Genomic DNA, 27,283 nt, shown 5'->3' on the forward strand with positions numbered 1-27,283 from the left:
GGAAGCTTTAATTTGGATTTCTACAGTCAAGATTCCTTTTTTGAACTGCTTGTTTGAATGATAGACTAGATTTGAAAGAGGTGCTTTGGATCTCATAGAAGCGATAATAGACCACCTGTTAACAACCTATTAAAGCAACCTTATCTTCTTCCAGGATTGTATAGATTCTGCAAGGTAGCTTCCACTGCAGACTTATTTTTTTAAAAAACAGTGCTCAGAAGTCTTATTTATCCACTTCTGAAATGCAATTATGCAAATTTAAGTAGTGCAGCTTCCTAGATTTGTTGGATGTGGACAGAGTATATATCCAGTATATAAAAATATCTGAATAGTGCAGTAGTAGTTAAGTTGAGAAATACTGCACCAGTATTTCTTTCTGCTCCCCCCCCAATCTAATTTATCTTCCTATCTGTTTACATATTCTTTGGCAAATATGGGACCCCTGCCCCTAAATAGAATTAAAAATAGCCCTTGGAGATTATTTTAATAAAATAAGTGGCCTACAGGAAAGAGATGAGTCACCTCCTATACTTGTTAACTGCATTTTAATTAAAAATAACTCATAGCGGAAATGAACACTAAATACAGGTCTCCTATGTCATACTTCAACAGTTTAACAGTAACAGAGTTGGAAGGGCCAACTTGGAAAACACAGTTTTGGCATAATAAGCTTGTTATTTAACTGACAATACTTCCAAATAGTACTTCCAGCCATTCTATCACCTAAATCTTGTATTTTTAGGATTGAAATTAAGTACGTCTTGAGTGGCCCATTCTCACAAGATGCTACAAGCACTTCTGTTCTGTAAATCTCCAATGCTCATCAAAAACCAGAAGCCAATCAGAATGTAATTTCTGGCCAAGTGATTAGCTGTTTTAGTCAATCAGGAACCAGCTGTTAATGTCTTGCTTTTCTTCTCATCTTCTGCAATAAGACAAATATTTCCCCCTTCACGCTGGAAAGGAATAAAAGGAAATAAAATAAAAGTGCTTCACCTGCTCACCATAAGTACATACTACTGGTATGACAAGACTATACCCAACCTGTTCCTCTACTGCCAGAAGTCTGGAACTGGGGCTGGTTTCTGTATTTCCTCCAGGTTCACATGTACACACTTTGTAAATTTTCATAATAAAACATAGGTGCTCTTACAGTGCTGTGATCTGTTGCAGATGGAAGTCCCAAAATCCATCCTACAATTGCAACAAAGAAATGATACTAAACATAGTGGAAAAGACAGAGGGGAAATAGTAATTCGTTTCCAAAAGGCTTATCCATGCCACCTGAATACACATGAACCCACCTGAAAACGCTACTATAGGCAACTATTAATGTAACTGCACTCTGAAATGTATACACTATTTAAGTCTGTAAGAATTCTCTGAAATGGACAAATAAATCAAAATTAAAATTTGATAGGGCCTCACTTTGCTGTTTCTTGAAAACTGTTGTTTCCTTTTTTCTGTTATTCCGATACCTATGTCAATCTCACTATAAACATGCATGACATCCTTAACCATTCCTGTATGGAAATGCAGTTAATGCATATAATTTAACGTATCTTGCAATTTTTATTAATCTTAATACTGAAGTAGCAAAATTCAAACATATCATGTAACTGATATGAGCTATCCTGTAATTTCTCTTGTAACATTAACTGAATATCTCCACAGCTTCATTTTTTTCTTCCATTCAATTGTGTCTGATTCTCTGAGATTGTTTGAACAACACAACTTCTATAACATGGAATTTTATTTATGTATTATGCTTCTCATTTACTAGGCAATACCTTAATGACACGGCATAAAAGAGACACACTGGGACTGAAATTAGATTGGGTCGAGATATCTGTCTAGCTTCCGTGGGAAACAAAATACTCAGTAACATATGGTAACTTAGCATATGAAATGGTTCAGATTTGAGGCCATCATTCTTTGAAAGAAAAGATCACATGTCTTTCATTTTAATGTTTAAAGGACTAAAGAGATGCATTTAAAAGTTGATTATTATCTGTATTACATCTAGATATCTAAATATTTTAACCAACGGTTTCTATATTATTAAAAACCACACTGTGCCTATCTCCCAATCAGTAAGATCCCTAAGGATTAAATAATCTAAAACTTCATTTCGACATGAAAGTCTAACTTCTAATTGGTATTATAACACTGGCATGACTGATGCTGTAATTTTATGGACTCCTTTTCAGAAGCACATCCTATCACACTTGCTGGCATTTGCTTTGTGTACATGGGCATCAGATTGGGATGTGGCCTACTGCCAGACTATTTTGCTGCAAATCCTTTTGGTGGTGCTGTAGCTGTTCTTGAACACGGGCCATCAAAATAGAAGGAAGATGGAGAGTTGCTGCACTAATAGCAGAAGCATAGTGACTATTAGTATGAATAGTCGTAGAGGTATCTGGATAAGGGTGGGTTAGGCATTAAGTGCTGCCTGATCTTCCCTTTAAATTCACCTGCAGTTTTTTCTTCCTTCAAGAAGAGAGCAAGAACATATTTTAAAGGCTAAAACCAGACTACCCCCACCCTCTGATTAGCTACTTTACTAAGGAGTGTAGCAGGACAAAACAGACTGGCTTGTAACCTCCAACCTCCCTCAAACACCAACACTTCTCTCTAGACACAATAAGCTTCAGGTTTGTAAGGAATGTCCTTACGATCAAGTTCAGTTAGGAAGGCAATTGTATTACTCCAAAGCGTTACCGCACAGGTAGATATAATGCATAACGTAACACAGTCATTGTTATTAAATACAGTTAACGCAAAAGATATTTTTCACCCGCCTGTGAAAAAGAACTTTCTTCAATCAAATTCTGAACTAAGAGAATAGCACGAAGAGGCTGATTTTCGGCAAAACGAGCTTTAGCGCTTTCTGCTCCTCTCTCCGCAAAAGGACTCCGGTCAGACTTCAGGTCTAGCTTTCCTTTAAAAAAAAAAAAGGAGGAGAAGAGAGAGCCGCAAAAGCCAGAAGAGAAAGTTCTATGCAACTGCGTGCCTTCCGCACTACGAAGTGGCTCGGGAAGAGCTGGCGGCTGCCTGTATATGAAAGACGCGCCATAGGCTGGAGCTTTGGGGAGAGTGGCGGGGAAAGGGGCACGCAGGTCCAAATGGAAAGTGGGTCTTCTTCAGCAACCGATGCAAGAGACGCGCCGGAGGCACTCACCCCCTGAGGATCCCCGGTGCATCCATCTTCCTTGAAGGGCGAGGGAGGAGAGTTGGGAGATTTCCCCCTCGTGCCAGAACGTCAGCGGTGGGGATCCTAAAAGCGGCGAGAACGAGCCACAGAGTGGCAGGCAATTCCCAAACCTCTCCCCTTCCCTCGTCTCTCTCTTCTCCTCCTCCGGTCCCCCCCTCCCCTCCCCTCCCCTCCCCAGTCGAAAGAAAGCAGAGCACGCCGCGCCGCCGCCGCCGCTGCCAATGCGCCAGGCTGGCGGCGCAGGAGGAGATGACGCAAAGGGCCGTGCGCTCCCCACCAAAAAAGTGCTTCTCCCGGACGAAGATGGCGGCAACTTAGCGCAGGGCCCCAAGATGAGGGTGGCCCCCGGGCGGCAGGAGGCAACTAAATCCGTGCCGCGAGCCGGGAGGGATCGTGCCCGGCGGGAGCTTCAGCGAGAGCCACAGCAACCGCAGCGCAGTGGCACCAACGCTCCTAGCAGCCGCTGCAGCGGCGGCGGCAGCAGCAACAGCAGCGAGAGCAGAGCCAGCCGCAGCGAGAGCCACAGCAGCAGAAGCCGCCACCTCCAAAGCGGCAGGAACTGCAGCAGCCTCAGCCCCGGCGCTCCGGCATCTCCCCAGCAGCCCCGGCAACCTGTCGAGCCGCAGCCAGCCCAGCGCCGGGAGCTCGTCTGGGGCTAGCGGGGGCGCAGTCCGCGGGCTTCCCCGGGTGGCTCTCCAGGGCGCCGGGGTGGGGGGTGGGGGCGGCGGAGCGCGGCATGAGGCGACGGGCGGGCAGCGGGGGACTGGCGGTGTTGGCGCCAAAATGGGGGCCTGCGCTCTGACCATGCCCGGGTGACGGGAAAGGCGAGGGAGGCAGGGGACGGCTACCGGCCCGGCCCAGCCCAGCGCGCAGGAGCACCAGCACCATCGCCACCATTCGCACCAACAACGCCGCCGCGGCCACCCCCACCCCCGTCGTCACCCTTCGCTGAGGGGGGAGCCTGGCGCCCCGCCGCCCAGTGTCCATGCCCGTGGGGCCGTCGAGCCCGGCTGCGGAGCCCCCGTCGCCGTGGAGCCGGCCGGGGCTGCGCGCTCCCGAAATATGAGCAGCCGCCCCACGGGAGGATCCGGCTCGGGCGTGTGCTTCGGCCCGCGGGACACCGACAAGCCCTTCGCCGACTCGGAGCGGGCACAGAAATGGCGCCTGTCGTTGGCCTCCCTGCTCTTCTTCACCGTCCTGCTCTCCGACCACCTGTGGCTCTGCGTTGAGGCCAGGCAAGTGGCCGCCGGGCACCATCGGGACCGGGAGCGCCGCGCGGAGCCGGGCATGGAGCACGACGTAGGGGGGACGGCCCCCAGCAGCAGCCCCGCGGCACCGGCCGCTGACCAGTGCTTCAGCTTGCTGGGCGACGCCGAGGCTGCCTGTCGCCGTTTGCAGCCGGGGGGCTCGGCCCAGGCGGAGCTCTACCTTCCCTTTTGTAATTCCTATACGCTGCGCGAGCTCTTCGCCGGGCTTTCTCGGCCGGACATGCTGAACTGCACTGTGGACCGCGAAGGCGGCGGCGGCGGCGACGACGACGACGGGGGCGCTGGGGAAGGGGATCGGCGCAGCAGGGAGGAGGAGGAGGAGGAGGATTGGTTTCGCTCCTGCCGCCGCTGCGTCCTGGTTTACCAGAGGTACGATCGGCAAGCTCAGGACCGCTACCGGGAGTTCGAGCTCGTGCTCCAGAAATACCTGCAGGCGGAGGAGTACTCGGTGAAATCCGGTCCGGAGGATTGCAAGGTAGGAGCCTCGCTTGCTTTCCGGCGGCGGCTGTGTTTGTTTTACCCTTGGGGTCTGTGGCTACCGTGCTGGCCTGCGATCTTCGAGGAAGCGCGTGGTCGAGGCGGCGTGGAGGGTGGGGGGGGCGACGGGCGGGAGGGCCATCCTCGGTCTCTTGGGAGGGCAGAGGTACCTTCCTTCCGAGAACCGCGAGGCACTGTTGGTTCCCCTGGCCCGTTTCGCCTGGGGCTGGAATGCGGCTTGGCAGGGAAAAAGCGGCGGCGTGCCAGCCAGCGAGCAAGATCCAAGGTGAAGAACGTGCACGGGCTGAAGTTGGGGGAAGGGGAGAGTTAGGTTGAAGCATAGTTGGGAAGGGGTTTCCCCACGTCGTCCTTACTTGATTTGCGATGTCGGTTGTTTCCCGGAGTTGGCAAGGAAGAGGCGTCATTCAGAGGTCAGCGAGCCAGAGTGGTTGCTTTGCAGAGGAAGTTAATTTTGAAGTTGCTGTGTTTGTGGGGTTGAATAGATGACGGGCACTGGGTATATGTTCTTTTGGGTTCTGTGTGCGTGTATTAAGCGCAGTTCAAAAATCTCCTGTGCTACCAAAGATAACGTGCTTGGCGTTACTCTTTTCTATACCTCCGGATTGTCGAGAATAAACGGCAGAGAGATAATAGCTGCGTGGCTGGTCAAGTACTTACAGCGTCTCTCTGAAGGACAATCTTGTCCAAATTCATTGTGAAAGCTTTGCTTGCGGGGCTTTAAAGTGCTTCCTGGAACCTTTGGGAATCAAAGCTCGGTGATTATCTGAGGAGCACTAGAGAGGATGGTAATTGAGTCATAGAGGAAAGGAAGTAGTCCCAGGTGGACTTTCTTTTTCTTGGCATGTGTGTGTGCTTCAAATCTTCTCTTATCAAATCTCTGGAGTTAGGATTAGCTCCAGTTTTATTAATTGCTAATACATCCTGCAGTGATTCTGGGTAGAAAGCACTGATGGTAGTACAATTGTGGTGTCTGCTTTGTTGCTATGTATACTTGATTATTTTCTCATCCTACTCAAGCCACAGTTGCAAGTGTAGCAAAAAATTTTTGTTGTCTTGTGACTGTTGTAGTGAATCTCTTTACAGTTGTGGTCCCAGGTGAATTCATATGGAAATAATTTTCTCTAAAGCTAATGATATGGTTTTATTTTAAACAAATAAAACTGATTATGTGATCACTTTCTATAAGAATTGTGTTGTGTTTTAAAATACAAGGCCAGCAATATTCTTTTGAAAGAGAAAAATCTGGATGGTGGATACCTTAAGAAACCTAAAGCATTTTGTTTTAGGTTTTGTAAAAAACAAAAAATGTAAAATAACCAAAAATGCTTTTAGATGGAACCAGTTTACTTTCCCCCTGAAGTACTTTAGGAAATATTTATTGGTCAAGAAGAGTTTTCTGTTTTGTTTTATTTTTAAAGCAACTTACTTTGAAAGTTTGCATTGAGAATGGTATCTTCATAAATAAACTTGTGATATCCAGACTTTGGGGATATAATAATCAGTTCATCTTTACACATGACTTGGAAGCTTGTTCTTGTGATCAACATAAGCGCTGCTTCTTATTTGAGGAAAAGGAGGTGCATGTTATTCTGAACTGTAAACTGAATCGGATACATACAGTCCAGTCCAGTCCTGTGTGATGGAACACAGGCCCACAGCGCTGCGGAGGCTCGATGCTGTCCATGGTGCTGAAAGAGCTTAGTGATATCCTTGCTGCTTGGTGTTACAGTACTGTTTGTGAAATCAAAGGTATTTTCCAAGTGGCTTAAGTCACTCAACGTTACCTTTTTGATCAGTATGATAATATGGGTTATAACTGAGTTTTCCTTAGCACATTGGAAGGTAGAAGCCTCAGTATCTCAACTGTCAAATATATAACTATGTTTTGATGTTTGGGCTGTTTGTACTAAGACTCTTTAACCCTTTAACTCTTTAATTAAAACTTTAGATAGAAATTTTAATGTATCTGCAGAGGTAAAATCTCTGAGGTGCAAATATATTTTATTTGACCTGACAGCTAGAGATAAGTTTTGTTTCGGTTCTGAATGTTTAAGATATAGAATTGCAAATTGAAAAAGCATCTTTGGAACAATTACAGATACTGTTTATTTTATATCTTATCTAGTTCTTGTTTTATGTGCTGCTAGTCACCTTTTACTGTGCTTTAAAATAGATATGTTCTAAACAGCCTCAGAAAAGCTATTGAGACAACTGTTCCATAACAGACATTAAAGCATTTATTGCAGTTTATAATTTACATTCAGTAACTGAAGCAGTGATACTTAATATACACATGATCTCCTATAGCGTTTGTTTTTCCTGTCTTTACCCCTTTCTTGTACAAGTAGCCTCAAAGAACAAATGGCTTGGGCAGCCAGTGTTCTCTCTTCTCATACTCCTAGAATTGTATTATTTATTGTAATTGTCAAAAGCTACTAGTTTGGCACTATTCTGATATTTTATTATTATACTGTAGCATAAAAATAGATTTTTTTAAGAAATGTATTAAAACTGTAATAAAAACCATTTTTTCTTTTGGTAACCATCCCATGTATACCTTTAAGCGCATCATACTAAAGTAATATTTCTAGTTAGTTATCACAGTCAGAACAGTGTGGGCTTTAACCATGTCCACTGCAGCCTTAGTCATCCACAAATAAGATTTCTTTAGTTTTATGAATTATTATTAACTATAGGCAATTCAAAGCTTCTTGGCGTTAGCTGATATGTTAAGCTTGAACTGATGGTGTTACATGAAAATAATAATAAAAAACAATATAAAGTTTTACATTTCAACTGAATACAAAATTATTCCGTAGGAATCATATCAGTATATTTACAGTTCTTTATCCAACTGCATTTGTCATTTTTATGAATCTGGTTGATCTCACAGTAACTTGCATGCTGATTTAAAGGCATGTTTGTTGATGCTATTTTTGGCTACTTTTGAACATTTGTAATTGAAGCTGGACAATTTAATCTCATGCCCGCATGTATTTAGTAAAGTTGAAGCAGGATAACAATTACTCCACCAATACAATGATAGTGAAATGTAATTTAATAGAATGCCAATGGCTCTGATTTCAGTAGCAAGATGTCATTAGCACTGCTGAGGAAATATATTGCAATTTATCTTAGTATATTTTTCCATGTTGTGTATAAACAAATGACTTTTTTTTTCTTATTTAACAAAAAAAAGCTATGTCTTCAGAAAGTTGTATATACATACTTTATATTACAAAGTAAGAAATATGAGCTAGAAAAATAGTGTTAATTTTATTGAGCGCTTTGCTCCAATTGCTACATTTAAACCTGTAGTGAGGATAACATTGTAGATGGGAATTAAACGTGCTTCTGAAAGTTGTTAAATGAGAGGATATTAATAAAATGCATGCAAGCATATCTCCATTAACATATTTTACTGAGGCTTAATACTTGAATGTTTACATTTTTTAAAAATATGCACAGCAACCCTACTTTCCAGAAGGTTTCATGGTAATTATAATATATTAAATAAACAAGCTAAACAGTACAAACAAGAGAAATAATTGTTTTTCTTATTGAAGTGGTATTTGATTGAACACTGGTAGAGAAGTGCATGAAGGACAAAAGGTGGAGCTACCTTTTGGATACTAGGTCCTGAATAACCAAAAAGGCAGATATTTTCAGCACCAGTCTGACTTCCAATCAGAGACCTACCCATACTTGTGAACTGTCATTCACAATTCCTCCTACCTAAATTATTCTGCTTAATTTAATGGGTCTCATCCAGATGTTTGGAGATAGTTCTAATTTTTCATTTTCAAGATATACCTAATGACTATTTTCAGAAATGAAGGTCTGTTATTTTATGTTGTTGTATTATGTTATGTACTGTGCATTGGATTTAGGAGTCTTATGTGTCTCTGGTTTTAGAATATTGAAATTGCTAGTTAAAGGACAGAACTGAAATTAATTCCAGTTGGAGTATTCTCATAACAACTTCAAGTTTGAGGGCCTGGGCCTGCCAGAAGGACAGTTTTACACAATGATTTGGCATTAGGTACTCAAGGTTACTACTTTCCTTTTGGGCAATTAATCATTGATGAAAACTGTTTCTATTTTGGATAGGAATTTGGGAGAACAATATATGATCTTTCTCAGGGAAATGAGGAAGAAGACTTCCAAATAAAATAGAATTGACTTAAAATACTTGGAAATAAGCTTAACAGTGTAAATACATGTAAATGCAATTAAAAATAAGAAAATCTCTGCTTAGGCATGCACGCATCTTAAAGGATGTGTGACAAAAGGAAAAGAGATGAAATCAGAAAAAAAGGTAACCCCCAAACAAAGCAAATCTATATCTAAACACAGTAGTTCCACAGGGCTATTAAACCTGGAGTCCAGAATGACCTGCTTGTATATCTGAGTGGAGGCCCTGTGCATTTTCAGTCAGATACTGGCCTTGAGCCAAAGTTTGTGTACTGTTTGTCAGCTTAATAGCCTGTTTTCACTTCAAAGCTCTCAGGTCTGCCTTTACTGTACAATACTATAAGTTTATGTGTACAAAACAGTGCAATGTTACCTAGACCTGTTCTTATATTACCATCTCAGTTACCCATTATTTTGCCTTGAATTGAAAGATAATTGGAAAACTTCCATGATCAAAATTAATTATAATATTTAACAATTGGAGTCCATCTTATAGTATACAATAAAACTGACCAGTTATTAAGCTTTCTCATTTTTAAATAGTTAGATATCTAATTTCTTTGATACATCCATCTACCTTTTCCATTGTCTTCCCCTTTTATCCCCTTCATTTCATGAGTAGTTGTTTTATCTGGTTTATGATTCACAATATCAATTTCCCTATATATGTACATTTTTCTTGGTGATTTTTGGTTGAATATTTATTTATTTATTTATTTATAAATATTTATATGCCGCCCTTCTCTGGAGACTCAGGGCGGCTTACAATGCGTTAAGCAATAGCCTTCATACTTTTGTATATTTATACAAAGTCAGCCTATTGCCCCCACAATCTGGGTCCTCATTTTACCTACCTCGAAAGGATGGAAGCTGAGTCAAACTTGAGCCTGATGAGATTTGAACTTGCAGTAATTGCAGGCAGCTGGTGCTACTTAACAGCACTTTAGTCTGCTGCGCCACCAATATGGCAATACTTTTTTTATTTCAAGTTTTTTTGTATTCTGATACTCTTAGAAACTCCAGATTCATATCCAGAAGTTTGCATCTGCTTTCTCTTTCTCAATATCCAGTTTATACTGACCTACCTTACCTTCTTTGAGTCTTCTAATATTTTTGCTCATAGAAATCTCCTTATCTTTCATGGTCTTCCATATGTTTATCATTGCCATTTCCCCTAGAATTAATATTCCTCTTTGCTTTGTCTAGCATACTGTCCATATTTATTTATTTTGAACCCAAGAAAACCAAAGTCTTACCACTTTCATTTTTCAATCAACTGTGAGTTCACTAAGCACAGTAACATTACTGTTTTCTTAATATTTAATATTAATTTATATTTTTATACTTTTTTACTTTATTAATTCTACTTCTACAATGAGTTATTCTAAATACCTCATAATTTTTTCCTGACTAACAATGGTGTCATCTGCTCATCTCAAATTGTTGATGTCCATCTTTCTGTTTTGATTCCTGCTGTCATCAATTCTAATCTTGCTATTTTTTGTAATATATTTACTTGAAAAGTTAAATAGATATAGGGAAATATGCACCTTTGTTATACCTGTTTCCAATTCTGACCTGTTCTGTTTCTTCAATTTCAATTATTTCAGTAACTTTGTGTTCCTTGTAAAGATTTCTCAGAATGGTAATAATAGGTGTTGTGGCATATCCATTAGCTATAATACAAAACAATAACCTGGGGGGAAAGATTGCAATTTTTTAAAAAAAGTTCATCCTACTTATATAGATATTGTGGGAATACTATCAGAATACACTCCTGCTTTAGCTGTGCAAAGTAGTGGTGGGCTTGTTCGATCAAATCCCTGATGGGAGTTTTGACAGTGTTTCTGCCTGGCTCTTTTTTTTTTTTGGTAGCACTGACCTGGTTGGTTATTTATTTACCGGTATTTATTGTCTATGTCTGCTTCCAAATGTGCATTCTAAGTGGTTTATTGATACTAAACATGAAAACAATTTACAAGGACAACACATAAAATACCATAAGCATAAAATGTAAATTAATAGTTAAGTGCTAATATTCCATAAACAACCAACAAATGTCTTCTGGAACAGGTAGCTTTTGCCAATTTCTAGAAAGCTAGGACAAGAGCAGCCATGTTCCATAGCATGGAGCTTCCAGGAAGAACTCTGAACTTTATGCGTCCTCACACTTCAGCTTCTAGTCCAAGGACACCTTCATAAGATGTTCTCTGGTCATCCAAACTGGGCAGACAGAACCTAATTTGAAAGGCAATCTTTAGTTCCCCTGAGTCTGTGTGAAGCTTTAAAGGTAGGCCTGGCATCCTGAATTGCACCCAGAAACAAAATAGCAATCAACATAGCAGCTGACGTAATGGTGTCTCATGAAAGTAACATAAGCTGAAGCTACCAAGAAGTTTTCAAGGACAGTCTATGTGAAATGAACTATAGTAGTCCATCTGAGAGATGATAAGGGAATGAATTGGATGAAGGAGCACTTCCTTCCATTTTGGTTTGATAGTCATTAAACAATATCCTGATGCAATGATCATTTTTTTTATATATTAAAGCAACAATTATAAGTAATGAAAACATGAAAATCTGACTTTCACTTTGCTCAGTGGCCTCTTATTCCCTTCAATCAGGGACTGAACTTGTTGAAAAGACAAACTGTGGCTTCTTTTTGATGCAGATCAACTACAGAGTAAAAAGTTGTAGAAGAATGGATAGTTGAAGGCCTTATTTGGGTTACCCACATTTTTAAAAATAATCATAACATTTTGAGCAAGTATTTCTCATTTCCATCAGAAAGGCTTGCAAGTAAAAAATCATAGCCTACTAAAATTATAATTTTTGATTAAAGATTATGCCAGGCATAATGCAGACCATATTTTTGCTCTTCAGCAGATCACTGAGAAATATATAAATGTGAGAAAGAGAATTTTGCATGAATATGAAGCTGAAGATAGGTTGCTAAGTATTATCATGGTATATGAAATAAAACATGTATGACGATAAATAAAATGCTTAGAAAATGATAAAAAAGTGACATGGAAGTATGGATTTGTGATACCCCCTTGTTTGTTTAATGTATTTATGGATAAAAGTACAGGTTGCCCCATTATTCTGTTTCACAAATCTGCAGCTGCTAAAAAGTAATATTGGGTGTGTGCATGGAAGTTTTTGTGTCAATATTTTGACTTGGGGTTTTCCCCTACTTTGCCAAGTACAACATGGTGGATGTGCTTTTATACATATATAAAACAGTGGTGAAATCTAAAATTTTTTCCTACTGGTTCTGTGGGCGTGGCTTGGTGGGCGTGGCTTGGTGGGGGTGGCTTGGTGGGGGTCTTGTGACTGGGTGGGCATGGCAATGTAGTCATGTGATGGGGTCAAAAGACAGAAACTCACTTTAACAATGTCCTGCTGGAGTAGGGGGTTGGACTAGATGACCTCCAGATCCCTTCCAGCCCTGGATTGCTGTGGTCTTTCAAGGTATCCTCTGAAGCTGCGTCTAGTGCCAGGTTTGTGATCCTTCCTTCCTCTCCTTTTTCCCTCTTTCTTTCTTTCTTTCTCAGCACCCCCCCCCCCCACTTCCCCGTTTTTGGCCTAGCAGGCCTCCTGGGAAGCCTAGCAGGCCTCAGGGAAGCCGCCTGGGAGCAAAAACTAACCCACCAACCCCGCCCCCCGGTTTTTGGCTCCCCATTTTTGGGAGGCTTCCCTGAGGCCTCCTAGGAGCAAAAACGGACCCCTAATAGGTAGTAAAAAAAATGCTTTAAAAAGTAAAAAAAAGTTCTGAGGATTGCGCAGCACAGCTGATTGGCACAGCTGATTGTCGGAACCTTTTTTAAAAACTTTTTTAAACCATTTTTTTACTACCTATTGCCCGAACGGGTAGTTAAAAAATGCTAAAAAAAAGTAAAGAAAAAGTTCAGACGATCAACTGTGCCGTGGGATCTTTGGAACTTTTTTTAACTTTTTAAAGCATTTTTTTTCTACCCGTTCAGGCAAACCAATAGCATTTTCACTACCGGTTTAAGAGAACTGTCCCGAACTGGTAGCATTTCACCCCTCATATAAAATATGTATGTTAAAGATTTGGTGGTCCCTGTAGTACAGCGGTCCCTAAACTTTGTGGATTGGCAGCCTGGCTGGGAGAGAGAGGGTAACCAGGCCATGTGAGGAATGGGCTGGCTCACATGCACATGTGCGCACAGCTCAATTTGCGCAAATTGAACTGCGCATGTGTGTGCATACATGTCGGCCTGTTGCTTGTGCAAGTTGAGCTGCAAGCACACACATTCATGCCTCCATGCTGCTCGTGTGGCGCGGTTCCGAATAGGCCACAGACTAGTAGCGGGCCACAATGCGACACAAAGGAGGTTGTTCCAAGGTGTAATAGTATTAGGAGTGGCCTTGATAGATGGGAGAGCAAGTTACTATGTCATTGGCTACATTTAATTTGTTTCTATCATGTTTATGGAGATTGTTTTTGGTTTGATCAGCACTGTTTCTTATACATTATGAGAGTAATTCACAGTCTTACTTTCCATGGGCATTGATGCAGCAAATAATATATCCACTATTGATAAGCTGAGATATGTATCAGGTGAATGATGAGTAGAAAGAGACATTCTGGCATGTACTCCAATTTTTTGTTTTCTGCTTCACTTTTCTGTTGTCCTGCTGTCTCTTGTGAAGAAATAACATAGGTTCCATAGTTAGGCAGCAAGTCAGTAATATGTGTATTTCTGTAACAGAGGTCATGGCTTCAGCTCATCAAGTGCCAGACTTGAATTTTATGGGCCATTGCTTATTGATTCTTAATGAAAAATCACTTATGACTTTGAAGCTATGTCAATATAAGAGTGTCTTTTCATCTTTTTCAGTTTATTTATTACATTAATATCCCATCTTTTGTCTCAGAATGCAACCTTATTGGGCCAAGCCTCTCAGGAAACTTCAAATATCTGAATTAAGTTTTCAATCAACTTTCCTCACTTCTAGTTTAGCACTCCAACTTATACACCACAATGATTTTTTTTATTGTACCATTTTAAAAACAAAGAATATTAAGATTTTCTTTGAATTAATATTTGGATTTAAAACAATAGTATGTTAAAGGATTCATTCAGGATACAAATTTGATCCAAATCTTACTTTGTACGGAAGTCTTTGAATATTTTGGACAATTATATATTAAAGCAAATAATAAGTTACTTTACAGATTGTAGTGATGAAGCAACTGAATTTTAATGTTTGCTTCTAACTTTTGCTTATCTAATATTCCAACTTTCCATTTTCTTTTGTTTTTTTTCACAGCATTATTGTTTTGTTTATGTTTTGATTTTTGACTGTAAATTAAATTTTAAATATTTTTGACTGTAAATTAAATTTTAAATATTTTATAAATGTGCTGTTACAGTTTCATTTCATAGGAATTTTAAGCAGGAGTTTGCTAATTGAGTATATTGTATGAGTGAATGATTGACAGAATAATCAGTCTTAAGGTATTATTTAAAAGCAAACAAAGGAAAATAATTGCATAGATGTAGGATTTGGGTTTCTTGCATCCATTAATGCTGTTTTGTCATGTCAATCATACCTGAGAGCAGGGTGGATTTGATTTAAATCAAGTTGATTTAAATTGTGATTTTTAAAGACCAATTGTCATCTCTGTCCTGCAGCGGCTCCTCCTCTGACCTGCTGTTGACTCACCAACGGTCCCATGTTGGTCCCATTGTATGCAGAATATACAACCTCATGCTATATAACTAAGCTTCATTTCATGCTGAATAAACTAAATTATTAATGTATCTTAAATAGAAAACTATCTTTAGATATATTTTTACTCCAAAAGCATTTTATTAAAATAAATTTGATAAAAATCAAAAATAATCTGATTTAAATTTAAAAAAAAAAAATCCAATTTAAATTACCGTATTTTTTGGAGTATAAGACACACTTTTTTACCCCCCAAAAGGGGGTGAATACGCCGAATGTAGCCCTGCCCACCTGCCGGCCCCCACCCTTTGGCCATTTTCGGGCAGTTCCAGGCGGCAGGGATCTGGGTTGGGGCACAGCCTGAGGAATAACCCTCTTCGGGACGGTCTGGGGAGGGGGAATCTGCTTTTCTTCCCATTTCACATTCCCATTGCCACACGGCTCTGCAATGTGCAATGGGAAGAAAAGCACTTTCTGGCGGCAGCACTGCAATCTCCTCCCCGAATCCAAAACGGTTCCCAGTTCCCCACTGCACATTGCAGGGGAACTTGCCGCCCACCGCCTGAAATGCGGCTCTGAAAATTGCATTGGGGAATCCAGGCAGCAGTGGCTGGAAAGGAGGGATGTTTTACTTTAGGAGCTCCTGTTTGGCTCGGCTTGGCTCCTGGGCGTGGAGAGGGCTTAGGCGGTGGCTCCTCAGATTGCTGGGGAGTGAAGTCATTGCGACCATTGCCTGTCCTAAGCTGCCCGCTGGGCGGCCAGAGGGGTGACCAGCTGCAAATCGTGGCGCCTGCCTTGTTCCCTGAAACTGCCAGGCAGATTCCCCCCCCCAGACCATTTCAAAGAGGTTTGTTCCTCAGGCTCTGCTCTGTCCCTCCCCCCAGAGCATGCGAGGGGTCTCTTTGGGGGAGAGCGAGTAGTCCCTGCAGATCGCAGGAGCACCCTGATAAGTTTTCTGGAAAAGAACTTATCAGTAATCGACGCCCTCTCTCCCAGCCGAGTCTCTGAGGCACCTCTCGCTTGCAGGAGGAGGAGGAGGAGGAGGAGGAGGAGGGCAGCACCACCTTAAATGCTGGTAGACAGAGGTAGAATTCTTGTTTTCTTGTTTTCTTCCCCCAAAATTAAGGTGCGTCTTATACTCCAGTGCGTCTTATACTCCAAAAAATATGGTAAAAAAAATCAAATTAAATTTTTTAAAAAATCATTGATTTTTATCCACCCTGCTTGAGAGTGTAAACTTTTCCCTAAGAAGAATTTAGATGGATGCACACTGGGACAGCATAAGAAGAAACACACATACACAAATGCAACATAGGTGCCTCTCCTTGATTAGACCCTAATGAATATAGATATGAAACTAGCCTGTCTCGATTATATTCTCAAAAACAAAGACAGTGTTACATTTGCTTAAAATCTGATTGTTTCTCGAGAGATAAATAGACAGTATAAACACATAACCACAAGTTACTTCATTATACAAAAGGATAGATGCCACCTCTGACCATCATCAGATAGGGTTGGAAAGAATTCCAGAAACAATGTCCTGCATGTTTTTTGCCCCTGCAGTTCTTACTATGCATGCGCAGAACTGCACACGCTCCCATTGAAAACCGGTAGTAAAGGTAAGTAGAACCCACCCGTGATGCAGAACTTTCTGGTTCAGAATAAATATGGGAAATATATATGGTGGTATTATCCTAGTGATATTGGTGATGCCATGAAGAGTCAGAAAGCTCTAATCTACTGAATCAGCAAGGTGTCACATGAAAGTCCTAGCTTTAGTATTCTATAGAAAATGCAAGATTTATAACGTCATTTATAACACAAGAATTCAGTGGAGTTTATTTTTATTAAATAGGCATATGTCTAGAATCGTTCTTTAATACTGCCTTGGAGTACAAACTCATCTCATGCTATTTGATGCTTCCTGTTCTTTTTGGCTCCAGTTTACCAGCAGCTCTTGTAAAAGGAAAGAAATAGAGAAATGCTGGCAAGCTGGTCAACAATTTGTACTTTAAGCTGGTAAATTAAATTCTTCCTGTTCCTCAGTTGCTAAAATGGACTATTTTATCTGTATTTTACCACCCTTTTAATTAACTTTTTATCTAAATCCATTACTTGCTTTGAATCTTGTGCTGCAAATTGCCTGGCTAGTTTGAGTTTCTTTCTTCTTTATTATGTCCACAATTTTTTCCTTTATCCATCAATGGCTCTTGGCATTCTAGAAAAATTGCAGAGTCCAGAGTAAATATTTAAAAAATAACAATAAAAATTTCAGATTACATTATTGATACAAGTTTTTAGATTTTCCAAAACTATAATATAAAATTATCCTTTTAAAAAGATGTTAACAGTAAAAGTAAGATATAGTAAATGCATTGTATATTGATTTTTTCTTAAGCTACAGAAAATAATGTATTGATGAATTTCCAGTTAAATTCTGTGATGTTTATTTTGAAACGACTTTATATTCAATGTGATCCTCAGATAAACATGCCCCAAGTGACATCTTAAACTGTGAAAAACAGGAGATTGCCTATATCATTAATTCAATATAATATTAGTGTAAGCAGGACAGCGATTTTATAATATGACTTACATGGTTATAAAATGCATACCAAGTAGTTTTGTAAACAAAAAATGGGGAATTCTGCCTGATAAGGCTCCAGAAACTTAGCCCTGTAAAGAAAACATTTTTAGTTAAAAGCATCCAGTTTTCTGGTTTACTGTCAATGATAGTAATTTACTCTTGTCAGATTAAATGCAGTTCCTGCTCTGTCCTGCCACATATAACCTTGATCCTTTCCTTTTAGTCTATTGATTTCTCAGACATTTAATGACAAAATATGATGCATCTCATTTGTTAAGAACCAATGGAAATATTTATGAAGACACAAGAATGAATTCTTCTCTATTAGATATTGCCATAGACAATGTATACAAATGTCAATTCCATTTTATAAAGAGCAGCATTATTAAAAGTAATTCAGAACTCCAATATTATGAGTGGGTACTGTCATCAAAAGTGTTCTGTATGAATTATGTATCTTCATGTATCTCTTGTACCACATCTAATAGTTAATGATCATTTCTAAAAAAGGAACATATTTATTTAATTAATTTATTAAGCTGAAATATTGCTAGTATGGAGTTGGAATGCCCCATTTCAGCTTCAACACAGCCTAATTAGCACAAGTTGATTGTCTGTTGGATCGTCCTCCCGACTCAGCTGTTTCAGGCTGAGGGATTGCCATTGCCTATTGCTGCGCGGGCCTCTGCTGCTTGTTTCAAGGAGGTAAATTGCTGGGAGCAAATTTTTTTTTCTTGTGCTAATCAAGCTATGCTGAAAACAAAAATGAAAGTAAAGCAGGCTGTTTGCTGTCTGCTGCAATGAGGAAAAATTGCTGGGAGGCAGAGGCAGATTTCTTTTTCTTGTTTTCCTCACCAAAAAAGGTAGGTGCGTCTTATAGTCTGGAGCATCTTATACTCCGAAAAATATGGTAATTAGCTGAAAGTTACTGAATTTCATGGCCAAGTATGGATTGAATCTGTGTTGCCTCAGTCCTAATCCAGTACTGTAATTACTACTGATAGGAGATAGTGTATCCATTTAGTTGTTACCCCGATTTTCCAGTTCATATCTGAAAGTCTTAAGCTAGAGATGCAGAAAACAGAACAGTTTTAAGTTATTTGTAAAACGTTTATCACCTCAGGATTTGCTTTGCAAATAAGACAGCCAGTTATCAATCAAATCTAAGATGATATGCTTTTTGAATATCCAGATTACACAAAACCATTTGTCTAAGTGCAGTGGCATGAAATGACAACAAATAGAGTGGTATTGTAGGCAAATACAATTTCTTACTTGTCTCAGGTTGTCACATGCAAACGTTGCAAGCTGTCACAATTGTGTGATAAGGTCATCTTATGGGTGTGGTCATTTGGCCTCCTTGTCCCCTACCCATGTCTAGCTGGTGGGCCAGGTGATTGTTGCAGAAATTTAAATTGAGTCTCAAAACTCTTTCAAATAAACACATATTTATAGTTGGGTAAAATGTTTTTGTAATAGATTGTTAATAATTTCTCTTATAATTAAAGTAGATGCTGCTTTTTACATAGCCATATAATCTCTGAACTTTTACTTGTAAATTTGCAAAATTCAAGAGATTTTGATGTTTCTCCCAGAAATACTTTCATCTTCTTCTGGGTAGCCTTTTGAGCAATTTCTCCTGATATATTGAAAATATTTGTTTTTCCTTTTTATTTGTGTCTTTTGACTTTTCGTAGGCTTTTGTCATTTTACAATATTAGCTCTTACTACCATGTGTCCCCGAAAATAAGACCGTCTTATATTTTTTTGAACCCTGAAATAAGCGCTTGGCCTTATTGCCATGCACTCAAAAGCCCGATTGGGCTTATTATTGGGGGACGTCTTATTTTGGGGGAAGCAGGGTATTACTAAATGTAGTTTTGTGGGGTATTGCTGTTGAGAGCATTAGTATTCATAACATCCGAAGAGCAATAACTGATTAAAAATACTTTGTAGTGGGCATTTGTGACTTTGGCTCCTGTTGTCAAAATGACATCAGCATTTTGTTGCTGCATCCCAAACCCTATCTTTTTTGAATGTGTGTACAAAGTCATGATACATCTACACAAAGCTTGAGGCTTGTGTTGTGATAGCATCATATTGGAATGGAATAATGGAATAACAGAGTTGGAAAGGACCTTGGAGGTCTTCTAGTCCAACTCCCTGTTCAGACAGGAAACCCTACACCATTTTAGACAAATGTTGTACAATCTCTTCTTAAAAACCTCCAGTGTTAGAGCACCCACAACTTCTGGAGGTAAGCCTTTCCACTGATTAATTATTCTAACTGTCAGGAAATTTCTCCTTAGTTCTAGGCTGGTTCTCTCCTTGATTAGTTTCCATCTATTGCTTCTTGTCCTGCCTTCAGGTGCTTTGGAGAATAGAACATAGAGTAAAAGAGTTGGAAGGGACTTTGGAGGTCTTCTAGTCCAACCCCAGTCAAGTAGGGGACCCTATACCATTTCAGATAATAATATGGCAGACACTTCTAACGATTCCCCCTTCCCCTCTAAATACCGTAATATAAATAAGACTCCCTTGCCTTTATCATTTGCCTTCATCAGACTTATTGGTTTGATAGTCTCCCTGTGCATGCTGCTGCATTTTATTTTGTTAAATTAAAAAAAGGCAATATGAAATGATATCTCTTGAAATATTAGATGGCAGTTCCGTTCTTTAAGGGAATACATTTCCTGAAGAACTCAAGTCTCTGTTTGTGGTAATGGTTCTGCACAAATCTTGTTTCAAGGACAGCACTATAATTTGAAGTTGATGTAGTGTTATCAGTGCCCACCCTTGTCAAACTGGAAAAATCATTGCAAATTATATCGTTCTTTCATATATGAATTTATCAGGCAAAATTCTCTTGCTTTCTGATTTATATTTCAGAATAACATGGCTCAAAGTCTATTTAAACTGAAGGGCATGGATTAAGCTGATAAGGATTGGCTATGCTAGGTTTCTGATACAAATGAATTGATTGTGACGTAGGCATCCTTGCACTACACCTTAAACTGCTCCAGTTCTCTACTCATTCCCGCTTGACTTTAAACAGGTTTAAGGGGGAAAAAAACTGTCTGGTCTGAGACAGTTTACCAAAAACTTGCAAAGGATTGAATTTGGACTGCCAGCTTCCCACCAGCTGGTTCCTCTGCTGCTGTGCCCTATCAATTTCCTGTTCCAGAGAAGCAACTGCCAATTATCACTTTCTGGGCAGGTCTTACAGGACATATATAACTTTGTGTGTGTATCTGTGTGTGTGTGTGTGTGTGCGCACATAAATATATACCCACATAATCAATACAAGTAACACACCCACACACAAAATTGAATTTATACAGCCAAACTAAAGCATTAAAATGCACATGGATATAGGTACAACAGCCAGCTTTAAAATAGAAATGTTTGTCTAGACATCCAATTGGTCACTAGGGATTTCCAGAACTAGATGTGGTCCAGCAATAACACTTGCCTAACTCATAGAATATTATTTTTCAGAACCCAGCATTTTAAAAAAAAATACTCTTTTTCTTTCCCTGAGCTACCCTCTTATCCATTTAAAATAAGCCATGCAGTCTTTCATCATTTCTTGTCACTAAAGCAAGTCTGTGAGAGAAAAATAGTAATAAAAATTCCGAACATTTTTGCTGTGTTTTAAATCAGCAACATCACATACAACAACCTAAGGTTTTGATTACTGCACTATTGCAAGGGACTGTTAAAGGTAGCTCTCAAAGTCTTTAGAGGCCAGGACTAGGACAACCATTGAATTGATTGAGAAGGTTTCCTAACTTTGACAATCAACTTTGTCCATGGTTGGCTTAAAAAAAGGTAACAGCAGCAGATAAAACAGATGGGACTTGAAAACACTTGAAAGAAAGAAACAGGGAAATACTACTTTGAAAGCAGAGCAGGGAAGTGCACCTGAAAGTCAGTTTTGCAATGGGTGACAGTATGTGTTGCTACCATCCAAAACTGATTGCTGGACTGTACTGATGTTGGGACAGTCTGGCAGTGTGGATAAGTCCCTATTTATATAAGCCAGTGCATACTGTACTTATGAAGTAAAATTGTGGAATGAACACATCTAGGAATGACAGTCGCTTCCTGGTATGCTAATTAACGCATGCAAGAAAGATAAGAACGAGTTCCAGTGCAACAGAATACTAAACAGTATTGTGGTTGTGTGTACATATGCATACACACACACACACACACACCCCTCTTTCAAGGAAACTAGGAGAGTTTTCCTTCCAAAGGACATAATTACTTTAAGCCTTCAAGGAGTGGTGCTTCACTCATGCTTACATCCTTTATGAGCTGCCCTTTTAAAATGTTTTGCACAGCCCTACTAATATTTAGATCTCTGCCACAGAAGGCATCATCTGTTTTTTCCCCTCAGAACAAATCCTTGTAAATGAAAGGACAAGAATAACATTTCCTTGACCTGCTTGTTGCATAGGAACAAAGGAAAGGGAACTATATAAAAGGTTATTAAGAAATCCAGTAATAAGACATAATTTAAGTTCACTGTATTACAGCTAAATCATTTTAAACAGATTCCTTGCTGGGAACTGTTCTATCTTAGTTCAAAATACTAGTTTATAGATGTAGTCAATCTAGGGATAGCAGAAAAAAATGGAAGTGCCTGTGGAAATAGAATTTATTTAGGAATAATGAATTTGGCAGATTGTAAAGTCTGACTTCTTTTATTGAGTTTCTTCCACATCTTGTTTGTTTGGATATTTTGCAATCTTTAAGGGGGGAAAAGAAGAATGAAGAATAAGAAGAAAAGTAAGGAGGTAAAGGTAACCCAGTTCCTGTGGATTTTACTTTACTTGTTGCTGACTATAGGGGGTGGTGCTCATCTCCATTTTAAGACAATTGAGCCAGAGCTGTCTGTAGACATTTCTGCAGTCATGTGGCCAGCATGACATGATTGAGCACTGTTATCTTCCCACCAAAGTGGTACCTATTAATCTATTTGCATTTGCATGTTTTCAAACTGCTAGGTGGACAGAAGCTGGGGTGATGCTTGGATCTCGAACCTGGGTAAAAATCTATCCTAAGATAGTTTTCTATTTAAGATACATAAATAATTTAGTTTATTCAGCATGAAATGGAGCTTAGTTATGTAGCATGAGGCTGTATATTCTGCAACACTGGGACTATCGGTGAGTCAACAGTGGGTCAAAGGAGTAGCAGAGATGACAGTTGCTCTTTAAAAATTATGATTTAAATCGAGTTGATTTAAATCAAGCCTTTTTACCAGTGATTTAAATCATGATTTAAATTGTGATTTAAATCAACTCGATTTAAATCAAACCCACCCTGGTTTTTGCACCTTTTTTTCTGCTGCTACTGATTGATTGCGCTCACAAACCATGTTGTCGGTTTGGTGCCAATTTCCTTGCTTGGATTCACAGCGAATATCAGTGGATCACTTGCTCAGCTTGCTAAAACTTCCAGGGGATTTTAGCCAGATTTCTAATTTCAAAGGGAATCCTTCCCAGGCTTGGGATTTGCCCCAGATCTAGTTTCTGGCTAGCAGCTGCAAGATAGCAGGAGTGGTTCCAGCCCTTCAAAATGGCGGACCAATCTATTTCTCGCAGCAGTAACTCAGCTGATTCTTCTCCCAGACAGCAGAGATCAGAGGCTTCTGATCCCAAAAGGGCAAGGTCTGTTTCTAAGGGGCCTTCTACCCGAGCTAGGGCTAAGGATTCGAGGACAACATCATCAGCCTCTGAGAAAGAAACCAAGAGAAGGCAAAAGGCCTTGGAAAAACATTTTTCAAGGGCCCAGAAACAGGCAGAAACAGCTATGGCACCAAAAATCCCAGTGAGGACTGAAGATTGCAGTTCCTTGGCAGAGGAATTATTATCTCAAACCTTACAGGAGAACCACCCAAACTGGTCTCCTAATGTTACCACCGAGCTACAAAATCTTCAGGCAACCTCCTGCGAAGAGGATCTTGTTCCTCTCTCCTGCCTGACTCCAGCAAGAGTGGACCCTACCTTGGTTCCCAGACTTTATGTCCCATCTGCCACCTTTACTCCTACCATGGCGGGGCTTCGCCCTGAGGAGGGTTTGGGTCCTGGTTTTTCTCTTGAGCTTCGCAACATCATTGCGCAGACCATTTCCCAAGACATAGATGCAGCCCTACAACAAAGGGGTTTCACGGGACCATTGCCATCGGGCCCTTCCCGTCTAGCAGCTCTACAACCTCAATCACAATCAGATAGAGGCTATATTCAGGAACTGGGGCTCAGCCGGGCAGAAGAGGCATGACCAAAGAAATTGCAACTCAGTTTCTGGCCAATCAGATGGAATTAACCAATTGCTTGGACTCTCCTAAGCTTTTTGTCGATGTCATACAACAGCAGTGGAACCAGCCTGGCTCTATCTCAGCCCCCAATGGGATGGACAGGAGGATGTATACCATAGATCAGGATCTAGAGATGCTCCTGAAGTTATCAACCATGGATGCTCCCCTGGCCACTCTGGCAACGGCAGCCATCCTTCCTTCAGACACAGCAGAGGGCCTGAAGGTGAGGACAGGAGAGCTGAGCTGTCTGCTCACAAAATGCACCAGGCGGCTGCCTGGGCGATTCGATCAGCCACAGCTGCATCCTTTTGCACTAGGACATCACTAACATGGCTGTGTCAAATGCCGAGCATCCCCTGAAGACACCAGACTACATCAGGGTATTAGTAAACTGATGGCAGCAGCCGAGTATTCGGCAGACGCGACCCTCAATGCGGCCAAGTTTGCTTCGAGGGCACTGGCGTCTAATGTCACCTCCAGGCACCTTTTATGGTTCTGCCATTGGCAAGCCGATATGAAATCTAAATGGAGGCTAGCATCCGCTCCCTTCAAGGGAGGCAATCTTTTTGGGAGGTGCTAGACCCTATCCTAGTGGAGGGTAGGGATAAGTGGAAAGCTCTTCCTCACATTACAGAAGGGCGGAGAGAAGAACCACCTCTTACTATAACATTTCTATTTTGCTCTTCTGTCGTCTACTTCAGTCATACAGTTTATCTGAATTTATTATTTTTTCTTAATGTTAGAATTAGCAGTATAAGTATTTATTTGAATAATACCTTTCAATAGATAACTATTGCAAGTTTTTAAATTCATCCCCAACACTACTGTACTCAGTCATATGAGTAATTCTCTGCCTATTATAGGTAGTCCTTGACTTACAACCACTCATTTAGTGACCGTTTGACGTTGTGGCACTGAAAAAGTGACTTATGATCATTTTTCACATTTATGATTGTTGCAGCATCCCCATAGTCGCATAATCAAAATTTGGACACTTGACAACCAACATGTATTTATGACAGTTGCAATGTCCTGGGGTCATGTGATCACCTTTTGCCACCTCCTGAGAAGCAAAGTCAATGGAGAAGCCAGATTTGCTTAACAACCATGTTAGTAATTTAACAACTGCACTGATTCACTTAAAACAATCATGGTAAGCAAGATGATAAAATGCGAAATTTTAACAACTGTCTTTCTTAGCAATGGAAATTTTGGCTCAATTGTTGTCATAAATTGAGGACTACCTGTACATTTTTAAAAACTAAAACAAAATTAATCTTTAAGTTTGGGCATTTTACTATTGATTGCTTGGCTTTTAGTACAGAGTTGCATTTTATACTTTGATCTATGAGTGGAACTGAGTTGCTTTTTGTTTCCTTTTTCTTGTTTAAAGTCCTCAATTAAGAGCAAATTGAGATGTGTGATCTGAAAAGTCACAGGCCTAGAATCATTCATACTCCTCAGATAAAACTGCTTTAACTGCAGTAGCTGAAGGCTTATTTCATCATAGCTACTGTAAATCAGCATTTAGAACCCAACACTGTCTCTCTTATGATGCAAAACTGTATATTTAAGTAAGATACCTAAATGAAAATCACAGACCAACTGAGCAGTGCAATTTTAGTGCACTATCACTATATTTTAGTGATAGTTGTTTAACATATGTTTGGTGTCTTCTGTTGACATTGCTTTTTAGGGAATATTTGTAAGGAATGCTCAATTGCATATGGATAAAGCTTTTAACCCCAGTTTATTGTCAATTTCTGAATGATTACGGTTTTCTATGTCCTGTGAATTTATTCTTCTGGCAATTGTCTCTTAAACAGCCAAACCAATCATTCCTAACCCTCCACTCCTTTGCATATACACTGACTGCTTATCCGATGTGATAGTATCAGAGTGGCTTTGCTGTATGTCCTCTTTTCTAATTGCTGACCATAGTGTATAGTCCAATTTCCAATTATGGAAATTCCTTTTTCCTTCAGGCATCTGTGAACCAGTTGGAAAAAGAATGCCCTTCCTTTCCTAGGGGAGGTGTCAGCAGGATTCCTGATTATAGCTTGCAGTCGTCATTTCCTAACATTCTGCAAAATGGAGACATGCCAGATTGTTATGTGTTTCTGTAAATTTTTAAAAAATTCGTACAGGAAACATTAATTTGAAATCATGAGCACATACTTTGTGTTTAAATATGTTTGAGCTTCATTTCTTTCTTTCTTTCTTTCTATTCGTCAATAATTTGAAGACTCCCCTAAATCACAGCCTTTTTCATAATTGTAAATTGTTGATGCATCCAACCTGCCAGTTTTTTTTATTTGCCCAAAGCCTTTTTAACACACCTGCCCATACAGTGATGGGCAGCATAACCATGACTTGGGTGCTACAAGGTATCACATTCCTTTGCTACATTTCTACTCTTAGTTTATTTCCACATTCATATGTATGTTGTCTGATAATTAAGTAGATTCACAATATCTACAAGTTGTTGACAAGCATTTGTTTTATATAAATGTAAGAATGTATGTCAGCTCATTTTCATAGAAGGTTAATTAAGTAAAGCAACCATATTTGTATAACTGATTTCTGATTGAATCTGACAGATCTGGATCATGGAATTAGCATATATTTCAGGAAATGTAAACAATGTATTTTTCATTTGCTACTAATGATGGTAGTCTGCCATCTATCATCAGTATCAAAACAAAATCAGACTTCTTATTGTAGATGTTATCCAGAATTCTGTCACATTTGGATGATTAAAGAAGGAAACCTTTGATGATTTGATGTTTTAAAATATAAACACATTGTGTTTATTATGCATCAGAAAAAATATTTTGCCTAACAGTAAGTTATCATTAGTGACATTTTAGCATTAAGATATAATGTTTAAATCAGTTGACTTAATAAAAGAAAAAATAAGTCGAAAATAAAGCATGTAAACTTGTATTTGTAGAATCCTTGGTGCATTTAGACTTTGTAATAAATGTTTGTTCAAATAAAAAAGGTGAATTCTTCAAATCATTGTATGATCTATGCAAATAGAACTCATTTCAGCTTTGTGGTATCAGTGTTTTTTCAACAATAACTGAAAAATCTTTTACAACAAAATTAATATGTGAAATAATTTCTGTTTAAAAGAGAGCCATTATATTACATTATGTAAAACTATTGGAGAGCATTTCATTTTTAAAAGTATTTTTCTTCCCAGAAAGTTGAGCTTTTCAGTCAACTTTCCCTGGCCTCTGATATTTTCTGAGTGCTTTTGAAACTCCATGAAACATCTAATGTTTTATAATATTTTAAAATTTAGTTTGGAGTTTAATTTATTAAATTAATTTATTAATTTAAGTATTTGAAGGATGTCCTGACTTTTCCTACTTCTAAAAACCATGAGTCATAACCTGCACCAACTGCTCAATTAGTGTTAGCTTCTAGCTTCCAGCTGAAGTTGGGAGCAGTTAGTCACACATAAAAATGCATGGGGATAG

General features: G+C 39.7%; 1 protein-coding gene and 1 long non-coding RNA gene across 5 annotated transcripts in view; one reads left to right on the forward strand and one right to left on the reverse strand.

The window, feature by feature from the left end:
* Positions 1–531: 531 nt before the first annotated feature.
* LOC148113543 (uncharacterized) lies at positions 532–3,448 on the reverse strand. Of its 4 annotated transcripts, XR_015734554.1 has the most exons (4): positions 3,185–3,386; positions 2,805–2,944; positions 1,154–1,194; positions 532–956 (listed from the first exon to the last, which is right to left on the reverse strand). It is a non-coding gene; the product is annotated as an uncharacterized LOC148113543 (long non-coding RNA). The 4 variants fall into 4 exon arrangements; XR_015734556.1 differs by lacking the exon at positions 2,805–2,944 and having other exon boundaries at positions 1,045–1,194; positions 3,185–3,448; XR_015734555.1 differs by having other exon boundaries at positions 1,045–1,194; positions 2,805–3,386.
* A 730-nt stretch (positions 3,449–4,178) lies between these two features.
* Positions 4,179–27,283, forward strand: part of NALF1 (NALCN channel auxiliary factor 1) — a 428,526-nt gene continuing 405,421 nt past the window's right edge. Inside the window, exon 1 of the mRNA XM_034418620.2 lies at positions 4,179–4,960. Coding sequence (XP_034274511.2) covers positions 4,280–4,960 — 681 coding nt within the window. The 5' untranslated portion in view covers positions 4,179–4,279. The remainder of the gene's footprint in view (positions 4,961–27,283) is intronic.

This window comes from Pantherophis guttatus, chromosome 5 (assembly GCF_059756535.1).
Source record: "Pantherophis guttatus breed Tessera chromosome 5, ASM5975653v1, whole genome shotgun sequence".
Lineage (NCBI taxonomy): Eukaryota > Metazoa > Chordata > Lepidosauria > Squamata > Colubridae > Pantherophis > Pantherophis guttatus.